Source organism: Anabrus simplex, chromosome 5, assembly GCF_040414725.1.
Source record: "Anabrus simplex isolate iqAnaSimp1 chromosome 5, ASM4041472v1, whole genome shotgun sequence".
NCBI lineage: Eukaryota > Metazoa > Arthropoda > Insecta > Orthoptera > Tettigoniidae > Anabrus > Anabrus simplex.
In genome coordinates this window covers 431,113,662-431,138,855 of record NC_090269.1, presented here as the reverse complement: position 1 = coordinate 431,138,855, position 25,194 = coordinate 431,113,662, and the positions used below count along the sequence as shown (strand labels likewise).

Below are 25,194 nucleotides of genomic sequence, written 5' to 3'. Positions count from 1 at the left end.
AAGAGTCGATATGCCCTTTCAATTCGTCCTTAGCGAAATGACATGCCTCTTGGACTTGGGTCATTCGGTCCCGTAATTCCTGTCCTAGTGATATACTGGCGGCATGAACCTCAGCTATTTGTTCTGTGAGTTTCATTTTATTAATTTCAGAAGCGGCCTGTACCATATCGACTTTATTTTCCAAAGAAACGCTAGCGGCCTGCACCTTGTCCACTTTAATTTCTAACGAACTATTAGCGGCATGTATTTGTTCCGTCAGTTCCTGTCTATTAGTCTCAATTTTACGCTCTAGTGAAACACTCGCGGCCTGAATTATAGATGTCAGTTCCTGTTTAGTAGAAACACTAGCGGCCTGCATTTGTTCCGTAGTTATAGCCAAAACTCGCATCAAGTCTTCCAAAGTGAGAGCTTTCACCTCTCCCTGTCCTAACTGTTCACCTTGGAGACGCTCCCAACCTTCGTCTGACATTATATAAAATGAGAAAAGAGGGCCGATCAGCCTCTCATCCTATCGCACACGATTACGACAATTGTGGGTCTAGGCCCTATCATACGGTTATATCCTCGTCACTATTTTCTAAAATGTAAACTTTCCAAATTCAAAACCAAAACAATATTTTTCACTTTCACATAGCGAATAATTTATATAACGTAATTCAAATTTGTATATTAATTGCCATCACGTGCTTATTATGCCTGAATTATATATCATCAGTCACTCCAGACTATGACAACAACAACAACAATCGATAATACAACGATTATAAACTTGAAGTCACCTGTCTTGAAATAATTTACATTTAACTTACACAGTTCCATTATCTTTTTATTAATACTTGAATCTGGTTCTCAGTCACATTTTTACCAAATACAGTATTCCTAATAAATTTTGCCTATATAAAATTCCTGCCCATGGATAGTTACATTTATGTGGAGTCTCACTAAATCACAATAAAATTTTAATTTCATAGAATAGGGAATTAATAATTTAATGAGCCTTTATAGCAATAAACTACTCTTGTATAATTATCAAGTCTAGCCCCGTTCGAAACTAACCTTACTTTAACATGAATTACTACTTGACACATCTAAAACAACTATTTAACTTAACCGTGATGCGGTCAAAATTTAATTAAATATCCCGATTGGTTTTACTTTGAAGTTAAACAACTGGGCCTATCTATAATGCAATCGGGCACTGAGCTGGTCGCTAATGATATCGTCGCTAATACAACAATAAGTTCAGATGTTTTTTTTTGCGTAAAAAAAATAAAGTCACCCGTTGCTCAAACATGATGCAATAGGCCCTTTTACGTTGAGCCCCATTATGCACCCGCTCACCTCCTGAGTCCCAGACTAGCATTTATCTCAGGGGTGATCAGTTCGAAAACGATAAAAAAATTATATAAAGAAAATCAAAAAAATATATATCGGCGCATCAAATGAACACAGGGATGAACATTTAAGGTTACGGGGGACGACTCATTCATCGATACAAATTTTTGACTCCACAATAGGACTGGGAAGTGATAACTTAAATTCCATGGGCATACTGGGCTAACTACAATGAAAAGATATGGAAACTGTTTCTTATTGAAATTGCAATGAGGAGCAATTTATTCACTTATTTTGCATACTACACATGATGACAATTTTACATTGGGACACTTTAATCCTGAAAAATAAATGACATAATACTTGGATTTTACCTCACTACTCTGGTAGTGTAAAACATCTGGTGAATTCGCCCCAATTGGTTACTGGGGATCGAATTCACATCCGTATGACTGGACGTTTCACCGCTGGAGATCTTCTTTCGGAGACGAAGGCACGACAGTAACCTTTTACTGTCGTCTCCTCGTTCCGTTTGGACATGAGACACTTCCGGTATGTACATTCTGGTGAGCCGGACACCCACCGTGGAAAATGTTATCGCCTCGAAAAAACGGGAATTTATAATACGGACAAACTCTAGCCTATTATTTCCAGATTCACAAACACACCAGGTAGAGTTCATTAACTCAAAGCCTATTTCAATATTTACACTTGTCAATACGACAAGACGTACGGAAAGGTTCATTACTATGCTCTGACCCTGAAGACCTGTGCCGTCCGTGGGTTATTTACGTATCTACCGCTAACAATCTCCCCGTGAAAACCCAACATCTGGTTCGGAGCAGTTCGACACAGGACGACTGTCCCTATCATATCCTCCTATGATTATTAAATAATATCATTACCATTCTTTATCTGATCATTATCATATTCTCTGACTACCATCAATTAATTTTATTATTATCATTAATTTCAATTATAATCCTGTATTTGATTATTATCATTTGTCATCCGGGATGATTATATGCCAACCCTTGCCGACGTTTCAAACGAAGGGTCGTTCTTCCTCCTAATTTATCCGCACAATATAATGATCAGCTTCCTCATAAATATTTTTTTATTATTATTATTATTATTATTATTATTAACATTATTATTAATAGTGGAAATCGTGATTATCGTAACCCGTAATCATCCTTGCTATAATACTTCAACTTCTCGCTCTTATTATTTTCATCAAAAAAATAAAATTCAAAAAAGTAGCTTCATTGGTTATTCTTCTTCTCCTTCTTCAAATATTTTATTTATTATTATTATTATTAGTTAAAAATTTCAAATCTTTCATTTCTACTCCCAACATCATTATTATGTCCAAAATATAAAAAAGTAAATTCTTCAAAAAAAGTATTTTTTATATTTATTATTATTAATTTTAAAAAAAATTAATTTCGCCTGTTACACGGTAGTTCACTCTTAATATGTTTAACGCATAACCCCTTTTACGATTCCGATTTATCTTCGCACTAAGCACTGGATTTAAGACAAGATTCACTTGGAGTATGATTATTGTTATTATTATTAAAAATGGAAAGATGATTTTTTTTTATTTCCACTCTTTAGAATTTAGTCACATATGTTAAATCCCGTTATGAACCACTAAGATCCGCTTTATATCGGTCGGGACAACACGGTATTCGGGACCGTACCTTCAGTTTCGTACTGCCGTTAATTTAATTTTATATGGGGACACACGTCCTCCCAAGACACATCTCACAACCTATGGCACATCGCGGCTCGGCAAATACCTCCAATGCCGGCGATTGCTAAACTATTCCTTCCAATTTGAAGTTCGGAACTCTTCAAACATTTAATTCATAAATTAATCCTCAGTGCGTGGATTCTACCACTAATAACACCGGCATCTGTATTTTATATCATCTTAGGCCTTGAGATTCATCTATTTAATCATTACAAACAATACGGCCGGATATTCGTCCCTCATGACTTCCAACTCTAAATATGGGCTCAAATCATTCTGGGCTTTTAACATATCGTGACCATTCTAATTCACGTGCTTTTATCGCTTTTAAACAAATTTTTAATGGTTAAAATAAAGTCCAAAAAACGAAAAATCAAAAATTTACGTAAAATCAAACTGATTACGCGAATGAAAGTTTTTAACGCTACATGCTATCTCCACATTCATGATTATATGCACTAGCTAACTCACGAAGCACTGTCATTATTATTATACTTTAACTTGCAAACACATAAATATTATTATTATTATAATTATTATTAATTTACTTCCTTTGTCAACTCACAAACATGATTATTATCAGTATTTTAATGACCTTCCGTACGCAACACAAATTTTACATACTCTGGCTCTTTCATAATCTGGCTGTCTAATAGAAAATATTCCTAACTAACATACAAATGATCACCGCAGTGAATGAAATCAAATAAATGGGTTAGCACAAAAAAAGAATTTAACACTTGAAATGAACTTAAGTCAAAGAATTTCGAACAACATGCATTAATTGAAAGAAATATATCCCATATTTACATTATATACAACAAACAAATACTCAAATTAATTAATCTAACCCATTATTACGTTAATATAAATTAGTTCGTCCGTCTAACAAAAAAATAAAATCATGGACTCGGGAAGCGGACCATGTTAAGTAACCATAATTAATTTACACTGAACCCCGTTTAGTCGCGATAACATCCCCCAAATATCAAAATTGTGTACTCATTCCTATGTAGAATTCCATTGTCTCGTAGCGGATGAGATATAGGCCTTACGGCCCCATGGTGATCTACTCGTCCATCATGTCGCACAATACAAATTTAACACAATAAAACACTTCTGGGTGACTACCCATGATTAATACCTTATTACACTATTTTACACAAGAATACTAATAATAAAAAAAACCACTTATAGGTGCTCCTAGACCCCTGACACTCGCACAATATAATCTTCATATACGCCCGAAACACATGTCGTGACACATTACGACGAAATGTCGTTCATTTGAACCGGCGCGTATCGCGTCTTCAACCGGCACTTCCTGGTTTATTTCTGAGCCGTCTTGATAATCACCTAGCTCCTATAATTCCCTGCTCGGATAGTTATTCACCGTCTATCTTGAGGTGTTTACTTCAGGCTCCGCACACTGCCTTCCAAAGGTCCTATCGGCGTTCCGTTAATTATTTATTATTCAATCACATGACATTTATTAAATTCAACATACAGTTGTACTGATTATTTACACTCGGTACTATGGATAATTTCACTGTTCGTATTCATTCTCCTAATAACTCACGTACTTTCAGCTCTAACTGACTTCAAATACGTCCCGAGGTACTGACTTACAGCGTCATCGTGTCAGAGTCTCAACTACTTCATCCGACCGGTCACAACTGGTGACTTCAAACGACTGGGTGATGTGAGGTTCCACTACTGAACTTTTATGGACGATATGGTTTCCCGCCGGGGTCATCCGCGGTCAGCTCTTGGGGAGGGGGGTTGTTTTACTAAATCGGCATATGCAGGTGGATTTGGATCTCTTGCTTTATCCTACTTAATACACCGGCGATACACATTCATGTGTCGTATTCTGAACTCATATCGTTCGGTGATCATGGAAATATCACTTAATTTCTGTCCTCCACCTTTCGCGCGCTAACTCGGCGTCCCTGATGGCGTGCTCATCTCGACCAATGGCGAGATACCGTGGGTCATTTCCACGAATTCATTACTTTAATTTATTACGATTACAATTAATCAACATGGGAATGATATCACAAAAATCCCCTCTATTCAATTATGTGGTTGGAATAATTTAATTATTGTTATCGGAGAAGCTAACTGGAGTTCACTCTGAGTTTTTCTTATGTTGGTTTATCTGCGGGCCTATGATAAATTTTCTCATTGGTCAACACCGCTTCGGTTAGTTTGAAATCTCTCCCTTGAAACGTGACAACACCAAATGCCTCGGGAGTGGAAAAACTGGTACGTCACATTCTCGGTATTGGTGATACATCTGCTCGCCCTTGGTCCGAAATATCTACTCTTTCACTTCCTCGTAGTAATTATTCTGTTGTTGTGAGCTCTACATTTAATCCTCTTAGCTTCTGGCCAAGAAACCTTCTCCCCCTAATGACAAGCTTACTGTGGCGACGGACAGTCGCGATATGTCCAGCTTATGTTGAAATCCTACCGTCCACACAAAACTGACACTGTATTCAATTTAATATTGCTATATATATATATATGTATTTATTTTCAAAAAAAAAACAAATCATGAAACTAGGGCCTATCTCATCAGGGTACAGTATGGCCTTGCCTTTTCATACAGTTAATCTTGGACTGAAATCATCCTTAAGAACATTTGCTTGTCAATACGGTACGAACTAGGTTTGGTTGTAGCCAAGTTTGCTGTGACAGTTACAGTGAAAGATCTGCAGAATGTGGTCGACGTGTTGTCAATCGCATGCAGGTCAACAGGAGGGTCTCCTTCTCGTCTTTAAGCTTCCACCACTTGATGTTCTCAGAGGGCATTGATCCCTCCACCTGCATGAAACTTAGAGGTTCTTAAATCCGCTATGACTAGCTTATATTGTGGTGCTAGGGTCTCCTTCTGGTCATTAAGCTTCCACCACGTGATCTTCTCAGGGGGCATTCATCCCTCCACCTGCATGAAACTTAGAGTACCTTAAATCCGCTATGACTAGCTTATGTTGAGGTGCCACACAGTCACATCCTTTACTAGTCGGAGATCATGGTGCCGAACAAGGATAAGGTCAATTTGGTTAATAAAGTCAACACCGGTATAGGTGATAAGGTAATTGATGCACGTTTTGAAGAATGTATTACCAATGAAACCAAGATTTTTGCTTTGGTGAAATCCAAAATATGAGTTCCATCATCATTTCAGATACCACAGGTATTACCACCATGGCAGCTGTAACCACACTTGGTATGACCTATATGCGCAGATTGTGGCATATACGTACAGACAGCACAAGGTTGGAAGAATGCAATGTCGACTGTAACAGTGTGAATAGCACTGGACTTCAGCAACACAATCTTGCAGGCTTGCACACACAATGAAGTCAACACCGTTGCTGTTGGATGTACCCAGCTAAACTAGTTTATAGACATCTCTGACGTCATGAGATTTCTGGCCTTTCCAAAGCAAGCAAGATACGATCTAATTAAAATAACTATTCTTCAATTACAATATTCACTTAAAAGTGTCCTAATTACAACTAGTTAACTGAAAAAATAGAAATTTAGTGAGAGCAAAATTCCTAGGGAGATTTTCCTCTACAATGTAAAGATTATGTAATAATGAAGCAAGCATAATAGTTACTAATAAAATAACTACACTACAATATTTCTAAATTACATTTAGATGTATCCTAATTATAATAGTTTAACTGAAACAACAAATGCAGTTAAAACTATGAAACAATAAATAGTCATTGCCTATGTACAAAACATTCAGTTTGAAGACAAAAAGGAAAAAAATTGAATGTAATTAACAGTCAAAGAACAGTGGCTAGTTGAATTACTAACGAAGATTAATTAAACATAACGTATGGCAAATAAGGGCTAACATTGGTGTGAAGATGTGAAACCATGGAAATCCTGCACTTCAGGGCTGTCGACAGTGGGTTCGAACCCACCATTTCCCAAATGTACACCGATAGCTACACGGCCAGTTGTTCATTACCATGAGAAAACAATCCCCTGAATTCCTCCTATTCCTAACCCTATTGTTGGGAGTATGTATAAAGAATAACATCACCGGACAGAGTGGCTCAGACGATTGAGGTGCCATGGTATTTAATTGTGCTCAAGTATGTAAGCCCCATGTTGGTAGATTTGCTGGCATGTAAAAGAACTACTGTGGGACAAAATTCCAGCATCTTGTGCCTCCGAAAATCAAAAATGTAGTTAGTGGGATGAAAAATCAATAATATTATTATTAAATGCATATCTTAAAACGTAATTTCAAACAATATGTTAAAAACTGAATTTTTATTTTAAAAATCGAGTTTCACTGTTACACAATTTTACATGTAACTTCGGACATAAGTTTTCATACACAAGTCCAAAATTTTACCATACATTGTGTTACTTCTGAAAAATAAACAATAAAATAGAGCCCCCAATGCACAGCATGGTTATCTCCCTTGCAGTCACTCTTCAGTTCTAGGATCGAAGTATCTCTTACTTCTTCGCAGCTTCTCCGAATGTCATTCATCCAGTATCGCTTTAAGAGAGTTATCAAGCATATTGGTATTGTAATTATGATACATCATGCTTCCAAGTTTATGCTTATATTCTTGCAGCACTGTCCACAGAAGCACCCTACTTAGAAAACCGCCAAAGACATGATTCCTCAGGTGATCAACCTAATGCAAGTAGATCCTAAAAGAAATTAAGTTGGTGTAAAACACTCAGAAGCAATTCACTTGAACTAACAATTGCTGACATTGTGAACATTCAGTACCACATAATCCAACAATCAAATTCTCCCACTGAGGGGCTGAGAAAAACAGTCTACAATCAAGAAATAGGTTTATCACAATCGTGATATGAACTCTGACTGTCCAATAACAAGAACAGATCTATCCATTTTAAGAAAATGAAGCATACATTTGTTTGAAGTTAAGCTGTCCTCCAGATTAATCCCATTGAATATTTTGATGCTAATACTCAGAAAATTGTAATAAAACACTATTAAATTGCATGGTATATGCTGTAAAAGAGAATCACGTCCTAATTAGCACTGCCCTCGGGAAAATAAAAAGTAGGTGCGGTGAATTCAATAGCGTTGGAACAATTCTTGCCAATGGCACACAGAGCAACTGCGTTTCAGAACATGTTGTTCCAAGGCTGTGAATCAAGGAGACAAGAAACATGTCACAACTACAGGCATTCGGATATCTCACTTCACAAGTGAACACAATCAACAAAGCAGAAGTTTGTTCAGATTTGAGTAACCGCAATTTCAACATTGGCTGCATTGTCCTTTCTAAAATAACTGATAATCACCTGTCCTACTGGAACTTTCCTGGAGGCTTAATACTTGTTGATCCAATTTTCTACACTCCTAAAACTGAGCTATCACCAGGAACTCAAGTTTCAGGCACCATTTAATAATGGAGTAGAAAAATCATGAAAAGGCCCAAGTTCTCCAAAACACAAAATTGAGATGAACTGACAGTTATTTACAAACAAGAAATGAAGGTGACAAAACTACACCTCATCAATCTCCATTTCTACATAACCTACAGAATAAAATTCAACTATTCTGAAACATACAAGAGGAGGACGCTAAACAATCATTTTTTGCTTTCTAGTTTTAAATGGCCAAAATGTCATAAAAGTGTATTGTTTTTCAAAGAGTGGGGGCCCCCCGCACATCCCCCCTTGTCACCATTACTTGATTTGCTGATGATGAGAACCCTTGTAAAGAGTTGGGGCAACTGCCCCGCACACATCCCCTCTTGTAGCCATCACTTCATTTGCCGACGATGAGACCCTTGTAAAGAGACACGATTGTTAAATAAAGTGATTAGAACAACGTGCGGCATCAAACAGACACAAGATATCGCAAAAGAAATTAACTATACCAGACAAGGGTTAAAATTCAGGCCCTCTCAGGATCAGCAGTCAAGAGCACCAAAATGCGGACTTCAACTAAAGAAAACAGTACTACAAATTAAAATAATTTTCAGTGGTGTTCAATATTAGTTTTTGTATTGAATGAATATCAATTATCAAAAGAACTTTCGATATTATCAAATGCAAGTCAAATATTGAACAGTACTATATTTTAGAAGTAAATATGAAGATGGGTGAAAACTCACAGCACAAGAAATTAATGAACATTTATGTATGTAAACACAATCTATTATTTAAAGGATACCTTCTGAAGACACTATTTTACCGACAAAAACAGATCATCACAGGGACACTGCACCTTAGTAACAATACAACGATTTCATCAAAATCTCACCAACACCAAACTTCTCCACGCTCCTCAACACGGTATCGACTTCCACCTATCAATTGATATGAAGCTGAGTTTGGAGGGGTGAATTTAGAAATCTCAGATGTTATGTAAACTTATCGATATCCCTATTTTGCAACGAGATGTGTGAAATCTTCTATATTTTAAGGGCGTTCGATATTTAAAGGGCATTTGATATATAGTGCCATTACCCCACTTCTTGATGTGAACTTTTGTGCCAGAAATAATTAACTAGTGTTAAATGCAACATGTCCATTAGATGTATCTCCAACTTCAGTATCTGAAATTTGTTATTAGGACCGAGTAATCCATGAATGACACGACATGCTGTCATAATAATTAGCACATGACTGTTCTTATGTGGCAGTATAGCCTGAAACTTATTTTGAAGAACTGGATACTGCTCATTTTAACTTCTCAGCAGTGTAATATTCAAAGCTTAATATTTTTTTTGAAACTGAGTGGTCTATTCACGAGGGTGACCAGCTAGGGTTATACATGAAGTTATAAGCGAAATATCTTCCTACTAGTTATCTGCAAATGTAATACTTGGATAATTGTAATTCTATTCCTAAGTGGATACTGAAGTGTGCTTATTTTTTTGTAGATTTGTTTGGTAATTTTCCTCGCCATTTATTCTAAATTTTATTTATTTATTTACTTTATTTCTCTTGGGTTATTTACCATCGGGTTTCACCTCATTCTTTTCTTTGCCTGATGCAACTATTTTCATTATTGTGAGATGTTGCCTTGTTGCCTTATGATTAGAAAAAATCTGCTTTACTCTAGTGTTGTTGCCACCGGCCATGGTGGTGGTGATTACTGCATTTTGTGACCTGCAATCCTAATTACGATGTATACTTGTTTTGGTGTACCTAATGTGTCAAATTGATCATGGTTATGATTTTACTTAATTTTGTTGGATTTTAAGTATTTAGTTTTCAGCTTTCTAGTTAAAATTATGTTTGTTTGTTTGTTTCTGTTATTTTAAATTTCTTTGCATCAATTTTTACCTTCTCGTTTATATTTAATATATCTATTAGCATTTTACTATATTTTTTCTAGGTCTTCTGCGTGTTTTACATTTTTATTGACTTGCAGATACCCTTATCTATTCTCTCAAATTCCTTTCTCGTAAAAACCAAGTAATTGATCAGGTCTGGTCTAAATAAATTCTTATCTAAAGCAACGTAATTTAATTGGGTAAATAATAGGGACAACCCTACCCAGAAATTGTGGATATGAGTGGTACCATATATTGTGCATGATACCAATATAGCTTCTGTAAATATGAAGGGTACTCATAATTCTACAAATTTCAATACCACGCTTGGAAGGTACTGAAATTGTGAAGATGTATTAATTGTCTTTTCTCTGGTTTACAACCATCAAAATTTCTCTTACCGTGACTGATATCTAAATTATGTCTGTGGTATGCCATATTAATAAGTATGATATCCAAGATGATTTCCTCTTACTTTAAAATAATTCTAGATGCTATTTAGTTTAAAATTAAAATTTCTAGAATTTATTCTTATATCCTTTATTTATCCACCCACCGTTCTTATTATTATATTCAATTTTGGTCTTTAAACTATGGCTTATGTTGTTATTTCTGGTAACTGTTCTATTTCTTGTACTGTATAAGATCCACTCCTCTGTTGCAGTCATTTTACCTTCGTACCTGCCCAGATATTTGATCACTTCCAGTCCTGTTTTGTGCTTTGTGGCATCCCTCACAAGTTGGTGTGATGTTCACACAGGGATAACTGCTGAAATTTCTTGCTGTTGTGCTGGCAATTGACACTGATGCTTGCTGTGTTGTGGCCTCACTTGTTTTGCTGTCATGGTATTCGTTTGTTGGTACGCCACAAAATGAGTGGTACCATATGCCATCCAAGGACAAACCCTCTGACTTAGTGTCCAGATGACTACAAATGAACATAATCTTCAACAATACACTTTGTTGACATGGTCCTAAACGGGTGAATCACGATGCCTTGGGTTGGCCAAAATCAAAACATGATGTTCAAATTAATCTCCCAGAATAAAGAACACCACTAATGCTTCTTACAGCCATGCACAAAGATTTCTTTTTTCTTTGCTATTTGTATTACATCACACCGACACAGGTAGGTCTTAAGGTGACGATGGGATAGAAAAGGCCTAGGAACGGGAATGAAGTGGCTGTGGCCTCATTTAAGGAACAACCCCAACATTTGCCTGGTGTGAAAATGGGAAACCATGGAAAACCATCTTCATGACTGCCGGCAATGGGATTCGAACCCACTATCTCCCGCATGCAATCCAGATACACCCATTCCTTAACACTGGAATAGACTATTCTGGGCCAATGCTCATAAAAATTGGTGTGAGGCCGAACAAGACCAGAATGCCTAGCTACCAAGGCTGCCTACATAGATGTGACACCTGATGCTTGTTAGGTTCCAAAATGGGAAATTAAATAAACAAAGAAGTAAATGCAATGTCAACGCTAATCTTATAGCAAATGCATTTTACGTACTGTATATGAGTTAGTTATGTTTGTAAGTACACAAGATATTGTGAGTAGAATTTTGTATATAATATAAATTTATTAAGGATGAGTTGTGTGTTTAATAGAAAATTCTCCGTGTAAATTATACAATACTGTATTTTAAGAAAATGTCTTCTTCTCTTGTTGACTGAAAATTTAGCTCTAGATAAAAGTGTACTTTTGTGTACCATTTGCAACAGAGGTAGACACTTCATTTGCAAATAAATGATTTTTGATTTGATTTAATCTGACCATAACCACATTTCTCGCTGCCCTCGTCGACTTCATTCTCATAGAAGTCAAACCCTGAACATTTACAGTGATAATGACAAGAACTTCTTCAGAGCAGCTTAAGAAATCAGGGCATTTCCACAAGACAATCCTCACAAGAAACAACACTTCACTGCAACTGCAGGCACGGGACTGACATGGCATTTCACCCCTTCTGCAGCATCACACTTAGGTGGAATCCGGGAAACGGCAGTCAAGAGTCTGCAATATAAACGGACCATTATATTGGTATTATAAATTTACTCATTCGGGACAAATATTTTAGGTTCCCTATGGGAATCAACATCTACATCATTTGATGGCCAGGCAGGCATCAATTTTTGAAAATGAGACATAGCTCTCATAGTGCATTGGCACTGCTGGTGGCTTCAAGTAGCCTATGCAGTGGCCTCCACGGTATGCACTAGCCTTGCGTCTTGGGTGGTGTGCTAAGTCCCAACTGACGAGCCTAACTTAGCACACGAGGGCGAAATGCAGGCAACCAAGAATGAGTTAGCTGGAAAATTTATAATGTCCAATAACGGACCATTATATTTCATCTATGCCGCGAAATTAGAAACCTGTGTCGGCGGCAAATACATAAATTTTTTGCTATTTGCTTTGCTTCGCACCGACACAGATACGTCTTATGACAAAGATGGGACAGGAAAGGCGTAGGAATGGGAAGGAAGCGGCCGTGGCCTTAATTAAGGTACATGCCTGGTGTGAAAATGGAAAACAACAGAAAACCATCTTCAGGGCTGCCGATAGTGGAGTTCGAACTCACTATCTCCCGGATGCGAGCTCACAGCTGCGTACCCCTAACAGCACGGCCAACTCTACCGATACAAATACATAAACACTCATTTATAAAGGAAAAGGGATGTTTGCGACCGAAGTTACGAGAGGATTGAAAGCCATATGCGAATACCACCTAAGACAAGTTCTACAAACGAGTTGTGTGATAAATAAATATACTTCATTTTTGTCAACATTAATCCTTGTTGTACAAATACGCTCGTTATGTGGAGTGATTTTATGTAATATTAAAATGGGACATGAACTACCTTACTACATCCCATATGTGCATGTGATGTGCGTCGTGATTCGACAATGTCACTCAAATTCCAGCTGTGAATCGCTCACTTGCTTGAGGGGCATGTGGACTTCAGAACGCAAAGTTCCTGCCTACGAATATCACCGATTACATTGGGACTTGTCAGTCTAGCCATTCTATTATTGATGCAGAGCATAGTAGCTAACAGACGTCAACCTTGTCGAGACTGCTAAAGTACGTATTGGTCTGTAATACTGAAAGGATCCACGACTTGAGAACTTTAATATTTTTGTACTAGTTTCAGCTACGAAACCAAGAGGACATTAACCACCGATTCGACATGGAGACATTATCCGTTGCCGTGTGTGACTTCAGCTTCATAATGAAACCTTAAGCCCTGAGACTACCGTCAACCACGTCAACATGAGAGAATGCCTGCCGTAATCACAGCACTGGGACGATCAGTCGTCCAGGATGAAGAAGTTGAATAAAGCTAAGTCGACACAAATGTTACAGTAATTATCTGTTCAGTAATTGGTTAGTTGATTTCTTTGTAGTTGTTGAATGGTCTTGTAGGTTAGTGTAACCTTAAGAGTTCTCACATTTTGATGTGAAGTAGTTTTAGTACAGTCTTAGTGTATTTCCACTTCAGGCAAATTTTGATAATATGTGTTGGCCGGTATAATGCAACTGTCATGGTAATTATGATTATCCATGTATATTTTCAATAAAAAAATTCTCAATTATTCCTATATGGTGTATAATTAATCAAAATTTAAGCGATTTTAAATTCATCAGCTTAGTGTAGGCGCGACTTGTGGTGAAATGTGTTCGTACCTTTATAAGATTATAACTTATATGCTTTGCCGTTTCCGAAGTCATCATATTAAACAAATTTTTTATTCTAGATTATGTGCATTCCAAATATTATGCGTGAGACATTATGGAATCACAAGATTCGGGTGACAGAACTGATTCCACATTTTGAATAAAACCTCATATCTACTGAAATTCGATACCGGAGAAACACTTAAACTTTGACAGTGATTCTGGGAGATAGGCTGGATCTTCTAAATGTTAATAGTTTCAGTAGAGTATGCGTGCGAAGGATATTTTACGTGTCATTATATAATGAATTTGTGACATCCTGGGCGGATCGCGAATGTGTTTAAGTGCTTAAATGGACCTAATAATGAAGAGGTCGGATTGGTATATTGTTAGTAGTGTCCTCGAGATATAAATATGTTACACTTTATGATAGAAGTATTGGTGTAGTTTTCAATACGAGGTTTTCACCTTGATAATTAGGAGATTGCCGCTTATGCAGGAATGGACAATTGTGGAGATGTTTAGAGATCCTCATATATTTAAAATTCTTGAACTATGTGTAAGTGAATTTGGTCATATCTTCGACTCTTTCGTGACCAGTACGTTTTATTCCGAGCTTTCCATACCTATCGTCACTTCATTATTTCTTCATGATAAATTTGGAATGTCTTCAAGATTGTTCTCCAACTTACTATGACTTTCTTTGTCAGAAAAACACACACGATTGATGTTCTTTCTAGAATTTGCTGACGAGGAATTGTGTTGGGTAAGCATATAATTTGCGGGTTGTATGACCGTGTACATATCGTAGAATACTGCAGATAACCTATAGAAATTAGAACTTTGGTTTTTGGGAGATGGTCATTGATTTTTGATATCACTGGTTTTTCCAGTAATTTCATGTGTGTTTTTTGGTTCAGTCAACATCGTTTTGCATTGCAGCATCTAGATATTGCACTGTTGTGTTAGGAGAGCTGAGATTTTCTTCAATTTAGGATGGACCATTCAAAGTGTTATTTCACAACTTAAGTTTATTTCCTTTGATTTAAATGAACTAGAGATAACTAGAGTCATGAACAGATACTTATTTATTTTTGCATCGATTCAGTTTTAGAGTGAATTATCCCATCCATTATGTTCTTTAAATAATTATTGCAAATTAATAACACAGTAAGAGGGATTATGATACGATATCATTTTCTTACCGATTTTTTTATAATTTCAGATTTCATCGACGGAAAACAGATCTTCCACAATTAGTTTAAAAGAAAATTTTTCACTTAAGTCCCAAGATGTAAAATATTGTAATTATTGATTTGTTAGTGTGAGATTGGAAAGACTCATATGTACCAGCCCATCTTGATATAATTTCTTTGCACTTCAAGAGCAAAGAATAAATTCTGTGTTAATGATCATTTCCATCATCATAGATAGCGAAGATGACGAGTATATTTTATTTAAATAAACCATTCCCTTGTTCAAGTTTTATTCAGTTTTTTCTTATATGCCACATCCTGCGTCAATTCTGTCAAATATGCTAAATCTTTACTGAGCACCCCTGAGGTGTCTCTCATTGTTCTTCAACTGATGCTTTAACGGATACAAAAGTCACCAAGAAAGGAGCGTGGTAATTCATTACCCGCCAGTTTTACAGTTACATTGAAAATTTCACTAATGTTTATAGAAGGTTCCTACCACTAGATGATTCTTTAAACCAAAGGCTGTATTGAGATTGGTGTTACTATCCTTGCTCACACCCAATGTCATGGAAAGCACAAGAATTTTACCCAAATATAAACCGAGAAATGTTTTATAGGCATACCAGAAGATATATTACATCTTACCAGAGATGGAATTGGAGCCACCTCGCACAGAATTTTGGAAGTAAGCAGCCACAGGCACAAACATTAAATCATATAAACTCTTTTAATATGTCCAATGATATCAAAATAATGTTCGAGGTTGTTTGAATCACTTACAAGTTTAAAAACTGTTCTAAATCTTTGGCATATAGTGACAAATATAAATACTACATTCTCAGCATAGAGCTTGTTTACAGACAGATTAAAATATTGAAATATCAGAAGCACATTCTCTACTGTGGTTTTCCCTAGCTCAGAAATGCTACATACTGCCTTGAGGCAGTTACATTTCAATCAACATCCTTCAATGCTTCCAAGTATGAAAATTTTAAAAAATATGCAGGAAGCAGGCTTATCACATTGCAGGGAAAGATTTGATGTGAGCCACACTCAAAGCAACTACAAATGAAATGTTTTATGACTACAAGGATGTTACACAGTCTTCTGTGAAGAACTGTGGGGATGAGAACACCATCAGTCCTGAGTCAGCATTGTTGGCAAGTACATCTCCTGTTTCAGAGCCATTTTCATGACTACTAGGAGACCGTTAGCTTTCTCACTTGGACTCATAAAACCTGGTCTTTGCTAAAGGGACTATGATCAAAAGCTTACATTCGAATATAAGTTAATTTACCAATGAATGTGAATTTAAGTATAAAAGTCTACAAGATTCCGACTTAACACATTCAATATACAACAAAATGAATAGCAGCCGATCTAAGGAAATGAAGAAGAATGATGTAAAAAAAAAAGGAGAGAATAATGACAAAGAGCAAAGAAAAGATAACTTTAATTTGCATAAGTCAACAAAGACCCAGATACCACTAAAAGGGGCAGATTAGAGACAATTTTCTCAGAAATCACTGTAGAGATTTTAGACATGGATATCCATACAACACACACACTGACCTGTATAGGAGGAAGAAAATGACCTTATCACTACTCTGCCTTTCCAAACAAATTCAACATCTGAGCAAGATACATGTTTTCGGAGAACATACATTGCACATTCTGAACTATCTTATCTCTACTACGCTATAGGTGAACCTGCCCTCTCCTTAACACAAATTTTCTCTAGCATATTGCAGATGTGAGGATAACCCAGAGTAATCACACCTGCACTGAAGTTCTATTTAGCAGACTGGACTATCTAGTCTCAAAAACATTAACTGAAGTTGTGTGATTTAACTTCTCCTACACTAATTAAGATAGGAGAAATTGTTTTAAGATGTGGTGCTAAAGGTGCTGTGCTAGTAGTGATGGCTATTACGGTTCTAAGAACAGTACAATGTGCCCCAAACATCTATTATACTCAAACCTCTTCTTAGAGGTGCAACCCCTAAACCAACGTACTGGTGAAGTAACACTGATATTGACAGTAAAAATTACAGAATAATCCAATCCAACCTTAACACTCACACTAACAGTAAGTATTAGGGGTCACAGCTGTAACATCTGGACACGTCAGGAGCACTAGTAGTGTTTGGACACACCATGCATAGAGCACTGCATTTTTACTACATTTACACCTATGTAAAACCATTGGATATCATTCACCTAGTGTGAAAACGGGAAAACATGGGAAAACATCTTCAGGGCTTCTGACAGTGGGATTCAAACCCACTATCTCCTGAGTGCAAGCTCAATGCAATGCGACCCCAACGTCATGAACAACTTGCTCAGTTTCTCCACTTAAGAGAACTAACAAACCAGAGTTTTAAAAAAACTTGATCAGACATTCAAGACAATAAAGTGCTGTGGGGAAAAGTAAGAGTTCTACCCAGACACAGATTCAGTTCATGAAGGAGCAAATCTAAATTGTGCTTAAGTTGTTCTACATGTTTAATGTACATTTTCCACACACCTTGATGAGCTCACATAGAGTCTTAATTATTTGTTAGTATGTTCCAAGCCGTCAGTGGACAGATGGCCTGAAATGACATTCGTAGACGAATAACGTTGAGTAGCGTATTTAAATGTAAGAAAGGTCACGATATGAAGGTGAATTGGAATTCAAGAGGACTAACTGCATCAGATACGTTTATAGAAAGAGGATTTAGGGATTGGAGTAATTTAGCAAGCAAAATATATAGTCATTTCCAAATTATCTGAAATTGTTTAAGAAAAGGCTCGGTAATCAACATATAGGAAAAAATGCAACCTGGACGATTGCCATAAGTGCAGATCAGGTTCATTGATTAATTGATTGATCAGGACGCTGAGCAGAGAACAACAAATGGAAACACAGAACAACATCAATGTTAGAAGCCAACAACTACCCATAATTTCCAGCAACAATGAATGACCACAAGGATTGCATTACTTCTGCTCTGATGGTTATCAGCAGAGAAAGGCTACAAAATATATTACCCAAAATAGGATGTGTATCATTACATGTTATGAAGATGCAATGAACATTTGGAGAGCTTTCATTTCTTATTATATGAAAGTCTTTAAAATGAATAGGTCTTTGGAAATTTAATGTTTCATTTAGAATAACTCTGCACATTTATGAAGAAAAATGTTTCCAATATTGGCCCACATTTCTCTAACATAAATTTGATATTTGTACAAAACGTGGCAGAATGATGTGCAGGAATTCAGAATAACTACAGACATGTACTGAGATAATTCGGCCTCTTCAAATAACCCTAGACTGAACCCAAGTCACACCTGCCAACATGAAATTAGCATGTCATAACTTTACCCTCTGAGCTATCAGATGAAGGGGCACTGAACTGAAAGCCACACACTCAGAAGATTGCAATGGAATGCATTTAGAGCAGCAACAGACAGAGCAAGGAATGATGATGAAAATATCTCACTTCTTCTCCAAAATCTTCGACTGCATCTTAGCCTTCAATATAGTGTTTGCCTTAGACATGCTATACTGCAACAGTATTTTAGTATGTGCTCACCCAACATTAGTAACATTATAAAGAAGTTTAAATGATGAAAATCTTACCTGGAATGTCTTTCGGAGGAGAAATATGTTCACTATGATAGCCAGGGACCTACCGGCAATAACCTAATTAAATCTAGCACCCACCTCCATCAGTTCAGCAGCTAGAAACATTGTAGCTGGCTAACATGACAAGAAATGATGTCAATCCCACAAAGATAACATTAGCAAACCATGAAGAATACAAACATAACCACACAACCTTCACAAATCCATCTCAATAACCAAACAAGGTAATGAATAAACAATAGACAGTTAATCAATGGTTACTTAGTACATGAAAGGCACTGAAGCCAAGATCTTGAGACACAGGCAATCATGATTTCATCACTATCTGGGCCTAACAAAGCCTCCCTCACCATCAAGCACAAAACATTAATTCAGCTTTTTATCACTATCAAACACAGAAAGCACCACTGTGAAATGAAAACCTACATTACGTTCTCCAGTCAGTGACCGGCTCAGGAATGGAATGAATGAAGCCCCCATCTTGCGTCGAGGATAGGAATTGTTCTCTGGGGAAATGATTTATGACTGAGAGATGAAATGAACTGATATTGGAGAGAGTTGCTGGAATGAAAGATGACAGGGAAAACCAGAATACCTGGAGGAAAACATGTCCCGCCTCTGCTTTTACCAGCACATATCTCACTTGGAGTGACTGGGATTTGAACCATGGACCCCAGGGGTGAGAGAGTGATGCACTGCCGCATGAGCCAGTGAGGCATAGAATGCATTGCTGTCTCCCTAGTAAATGCTAGAGGCCAACTGGCCACTTTAAGACAGTAATCTGGGGACTGATACCAGAACCCTTTCTGCTTGCCCCATGAACAATGATCTTGCCACTAGCCAAAATTATTCAGTGCTAAGGGTTAAATTCTGATCGCTATAAAGTTATCTGGAATGAGACTTACAAGTGAAGCATTTTCTGTTTCTTCAAGCCAGGCTGGTTCCTCTTTGATCTTTGTTTCCAGGTCCATTTCACACTGCAAGTGATAGTTAGAAGGTACTGGGATTGTTGATTACTTCCAATGAACTTACACTGAAAAACAAGCCAGGAAAATATATTATCACTTTGCTGTAATTATTATCTAGGTTATTTGTCAAGAGACTATGCAACAAGCTTGTAATTTTACATGATTGTCATTATCATGATCATAGCAAAAACACATCAAATTTTACAAGACTGGTGAGGCTCCGGTAAAGAAGTAGGGGACTGGAAATATTAATAATATTGCATTGAAAATTACTCACAGGTGTTCAGGACTCCATTTTGAATATTATTAGGTCCCGAAATGTTGCATTATTAATGATTTTGTGGGTAATATTGGTAATAATTGCACATAAGAAGTACGAGGATGTATTCATGATAGCCATCTTTGTTTCCAGAGTTGTTATGGTATAGACTGGTTAGAATAGCCATCATTGTTTCCAGAGATATTATGGTATACCTGCTTGCTTGCTGATGCTTATGGGCTGTGTCTATGACATTTCACCCAGTCAATACTCTCTTACTCATGTAAAAACACTAGTATAAATGAAAACTTCAGTTCAATCATTTATGCTCGATCTTGCAAGTAGAGAACACAAAACACTATTCTTCACTATATCACATAACAACCCTAGTTTGCTAGAGCACACTGTTCTCATACGGGAAACTTCCAATCTTGCAATCACACTTCTTCTTAAGTGTCACACACTCTGATAATCCGAAATAGCACCCTCAAGTAATACACTAATGATATGAGGAATCACTCAAATGGAACCATCAAAAGCATGAGAAAATCTCACCATATATTGCAGACAGAATTATAACATGATATTGGCTTCATCTAGAAACAAATTTAGCACTCTAATAATTTTGACTGTAGGATTACAGAGCAAACAAGAAACACTGGTTGGAAAGACCTGCTTGAGTCGCTTGAGATTAGTCATAAGTTTTTTTTTTAAACCGGGCGAGTTGGCCGTGTGCGTAGAGGCGCGCGGCTGTGCGCTTGCATCCGGGAGATAGTAGGTTCGAATCCCACTGTCGGCAGCCCTGAAATGGTTTTCCGTGGTTTCCCATTTTCACACCAGGCAAATGCTGGGGCTGTACCTTAATTAAGGCCACGGCCGCTTCCTTCCATCTCCTAGGCCTTTCCTATCCCATCGTCGCCATAAGACCTATCTGTGTCGGTGCAACGTAAAGCCCCTAGCAAAAAAAAAAAAAAAAGTTTTTTACGGGGGTTGGCATATAAAGAACATTCAAATAAAATGTGGTTGGAATCGCCATTAATAATATTTGTACCACACGAACAGTTTATATCCTGCATTAAATGGAAACGAGATCTATATTGTGGAGTAAGGGCATGATTAAACCGTAACCGAATGATGTTAATAATATGGCGTCTAGAATATGATCCTCGTATAAACCATGGTTTAACCAAAAGTGTTGGTTGTAAATGATAATAGAAGTTACCTCTGACTTGTGCAGTCTGTCGCCAGTAATTCTGCCATTCTTGACGTCCATCTTGTCGCATAACAACTACATAATCAGAAGCAGGAACAATATTGTTAGTATTCGGAACAGGAAGACGAGAAGCTTGTTTTGCAAGACAATCTACTTTTTCACTGCCTACGATACCCACATGTCCTGGTACCCAGACTAAAGTTATGTAAATACCGAAGTTGTCAAGCATATAAAGGAGACTCTTGACATTGTATACATACCAATTATAGGATAACTCGTACGAGACCAACGACTGTAATGCACTCAGCGGATCCGTATAGATCGTAACTCGCGTATATCCCTGACGCTGAACAAAAAGTAAAGCCTGCTGTATAGCGAAAAGCTCCGCCGTAAAAATAGAACAATCACTAGGCAAACCATATTGTTCTTTAACATTTAGAGAAGGTATATAATAAGCGGACCCAACTCCATTAATGTTCTTTGCTCCATCTGTAAAAATGTTTATGCTTTGTGGAATATTGGAAAGTTTCACTCTTTTAACAGGGCAAATCTCGGTCACCTGCAAACAAGTAACGTTAGTAGAGCCATTACGTATAGGCCATATTATTTGAGGCTTATAATAAGAAACCGGATAGGGTAAGGTATAGGGCATTAAGTTAACACTGTGTATTAATGTATACTGTTTCGACTTCAATGTAGTAAAAGCATGAAACAGGACTGGCAATCTTCGTAAACCCTGACGCCGTAAGGAATAATACTCCGAGAGTAACTGTAACTTCGGAATTAAAGGATGACTTGTTAAAGAAAATTTTTTAAGTAAATATTGCGTAGCAAGTATTTTTCTACGCACATGTAAGGGAGCTTCGCAGGATTCGACTAAGAGTCAATTGGTAGGTGTGGACTTTAAAGCTCCAATACAAGAGCGTATTGCTTTATATTGACAAATGTTAAGAGTATTCAAGTTAGTATATGATGCCAAGTCAAAAAGATGTGATCCGTAGTCCAATATCGATCTAATAGTGGTTTTGTACAAAGATAGCACCCCAACTGGATCTGCACCCCATTGCCTACGGGTTACAGCTTGTATTACCTGAATATACCATTCACTTTTTGAACGCAAATATAAAAAATGATGTTTCCATGTAAGTTTCTGATCGATAAATAACCCAAGATATTTATGGTGACTAACCACGGGGATTTCATACTGATCAAAGGAAAGTGGTGATCGGTCATAGGTTCAGTGATGTGTAAATATCATCGCTCGACATTTCGCTATGGAAAGATTTAATCCATGGGCTTCTAACCATGTTCTAGCTTCATGAAGCGTGTAACTAATATGTTGTCTACAGAGCTGTAAATACTCATGCGTATAATAAAGCAAAAAATCGTCAGCATACGCCTGTAGTCGAGCATGACGGAGAATGACTGTTTCGAAATCTTTCATAAAAAGAGCAAAAAGAATACCACTCAGAATATCGCCCTGTGACAACCCATTACTTACCTGCCGGGGCTGAATTGTATAATGTGTCGATTTAAATCTGAGTGTTCGATATGTCAGAAGTTGTCTGAGAATGATAATAAATCCCTCAGGAATCTTAAGAGTTGCAAGTTTTTCCCATAATATGTTCAAAGGTACGGAATCATAAGCCCGTTGAATATCAAGGAAAACCGCTATGGTACTATATTTTCTATGATGAGCTAATAGCAAATCGATAACAAAACTATTAAATACATCAGATGTACTGCGTCCCTTAAAAAAGGCATATTGATATCGAGGCGTCAAGTTATAGTATTCTAATACCCATATGATTCTTCGAAGTAAGACCTTTAGAAAGACTTTACGGAGGCACGAACCGAGTACTATACCGCGATAATTACTAACCTCAGTGGGTAACTGCTTATTTTTAAGAATGGGAATCAGAAAAAATTCATTCCAACTAACCGGTGTACTATAATTGCGAAAAATATCATTATACCTGTTTAATAATGCCTTCTTTGCTCTAAATGGTAATAATTTAAGCATTTGATATGTTACATTATCTGGACCAGGGGAAGAATTTGAGCACGATTGTAGAACTGCCTCTAATTCCTGATAATCGCAGGGTTGTAGCAATACGGAAAAACGTGCGTCTTGTGGGTCTTGTGAGTGAACATACTGTGGTACAACAAAATCTGGCGTCTCTCTAACAAGAAAATCAGATAATACCTGACCTGGGATGGTCTTGGCTGGGGAGTGCTGCGTAACTCTTGTGATTGCCCTGATGGCATTCCACAAGTCTGCAATTGGAACCTGACACGTGAAGGACGATATAAACTCCCACCAAGCGACACGACGTTTTTGATGGAAAATTCTGCGAGTTTGTGCTATGTGTCGTTTGAGCCGGAAATAATTTTCAGGTGTTGCGTGCTGCCTATATTGTCGAAAAAGTACTTTGCGGGTTTGAATCATTAGATGACATTCCTCATCCCACCACTTAACATGCGCAGGTTTCCTAGAAGATAAAGGGGGTGAAACGATGATGGGGTGGTGAAGATTAATATAATCTGTTAAAATCTGCAGTAAAGCTTGATATGAAAAATTATTTTCCGGTATTTTTTGTAACGCATCCTCAATGAAAGAGGTATCTATTTGCAGTTTAAATCTCCTCAAAGATCGAATCATGTTATTTTGAAATGTGTGCTGCGGTGGAGAAATAGGTCTGCCTACACCATAAGAAATAACAATAGGGAAATGATCACTGGAATAAGTATCACTCAACGTATGCCATGTAGTGATAGACACCATACTTCGCTTACACAATGTTAAATCTACTGCGCTAGGAGGGGCAGAAGGCGCAGTCAAACGCGTAGGAGAGCCATCATTCAAAATAGCAAGAGCATGGTTATTTACTGCATTAAGGAACTGCGTACCTTGAAGTGTATCCAAATTTCCTCCCCACAGTGTGTGGTGAAGATTAAAATCCCCAAAAATAAAAACATATGGTTCTGTAATAAATTGTTGAAAGAATTGGTTCCATTGTCTCTCATTAATGGAAACTTCAGGAGGACAGTAGATATTCACAAGTAAAATATGCATATAATATAATCCTATAACATATGTATGGGGTATGGCCTGAATATTCGAATGAATGCTATATGTCACGGACGAGTGGACCAAAAAGGCAACCCCACCGTAACCGGGTCCATCATTACGTAAAACTTTGTAATTAGGATACGCGATGCGAGTCTCAAGATTAAACCAAGTTTCTTGTATGGCTAAAAAGTGAGGTACTGTTTCCTGAATTAATTTAAATAGCTCATGACGTTTGTTCATGAGACTTCTAGCGTTCCATTGAGTGATTCTGATCATAGAATTGAATGAAACTGCAAACCTTGTCCCTTAACTGGAATACGTGGGGTGATCACCCAATAATTGCACCAATTGCTGAATAGATTGATAAAGACCACTTTGAAGATGTTCTCTTTGCCTATGAAATGACGAAAACGGTTGTGCCATTGAGGAGCTACTCGTGGCAACAGGCTCGTCCAAGGATGCCTCCATCCACCGGCTTGCGCCATTGGAAACAGATGTAACTCTTGAAGCTACCATCTCCATAAGGGGAATCTCTCGAACCAAATTATGATAACCATCCTTATCATATCCTGGGGCTGGGTACTGGTCTCGGTGATTTTAAAATTCCTTGTGTAAATTTTCTCTTACGGGGATTCGACTGTGTAGGATTCAACTCCTCCCCAGTTAAAGGGGGAAAATTTTGGGAATTGTCTACTACATTATATTCACTAGGTTGAACTTTCTGTACAGCGTCCTTGAACGATAAGTTCTGATTGCTCA

The 25,194-nt window shown here is 37.3% G+C and overlaps 1 protein-coding gene across 3 annotated transcripts in view; it reads right to left on the bottom strand.

Annotated features, from left to right (window-relative positions):
* Positions 1 to 21,878, bottom strand: part of LOC136874206 (zinc finger protein ZFP2) — a 179,776-nt gene extending 157,898 nt beyond the window's left edge. For all 3 annotated transcript variants that reach the window (XM_067147839.2, XM_067147841.2, XM_067147834.2), the window contains exons 1-2: positions 20,168 to 21,878; positions 19,828 to 19,955 (exon numbers count right to left, since the gene is read on the bottom strand). Coding sequence is in view for 1 of the 3 variants with exons in the window: in XM_067147834.2 (XP_067003935.2) it covers positions 19,828 to 19,893 (66 nt within the window). In the remaining 2 variants the exon portion in view is untranslated. The remainder of the gene's footprint in view (positions 1 to 19,827; positions 19,956 to 20,167) is intronic.
* Between the last annotated feature and the right edge of the window lie 3,316 nt (positions 21,879 to 25,194).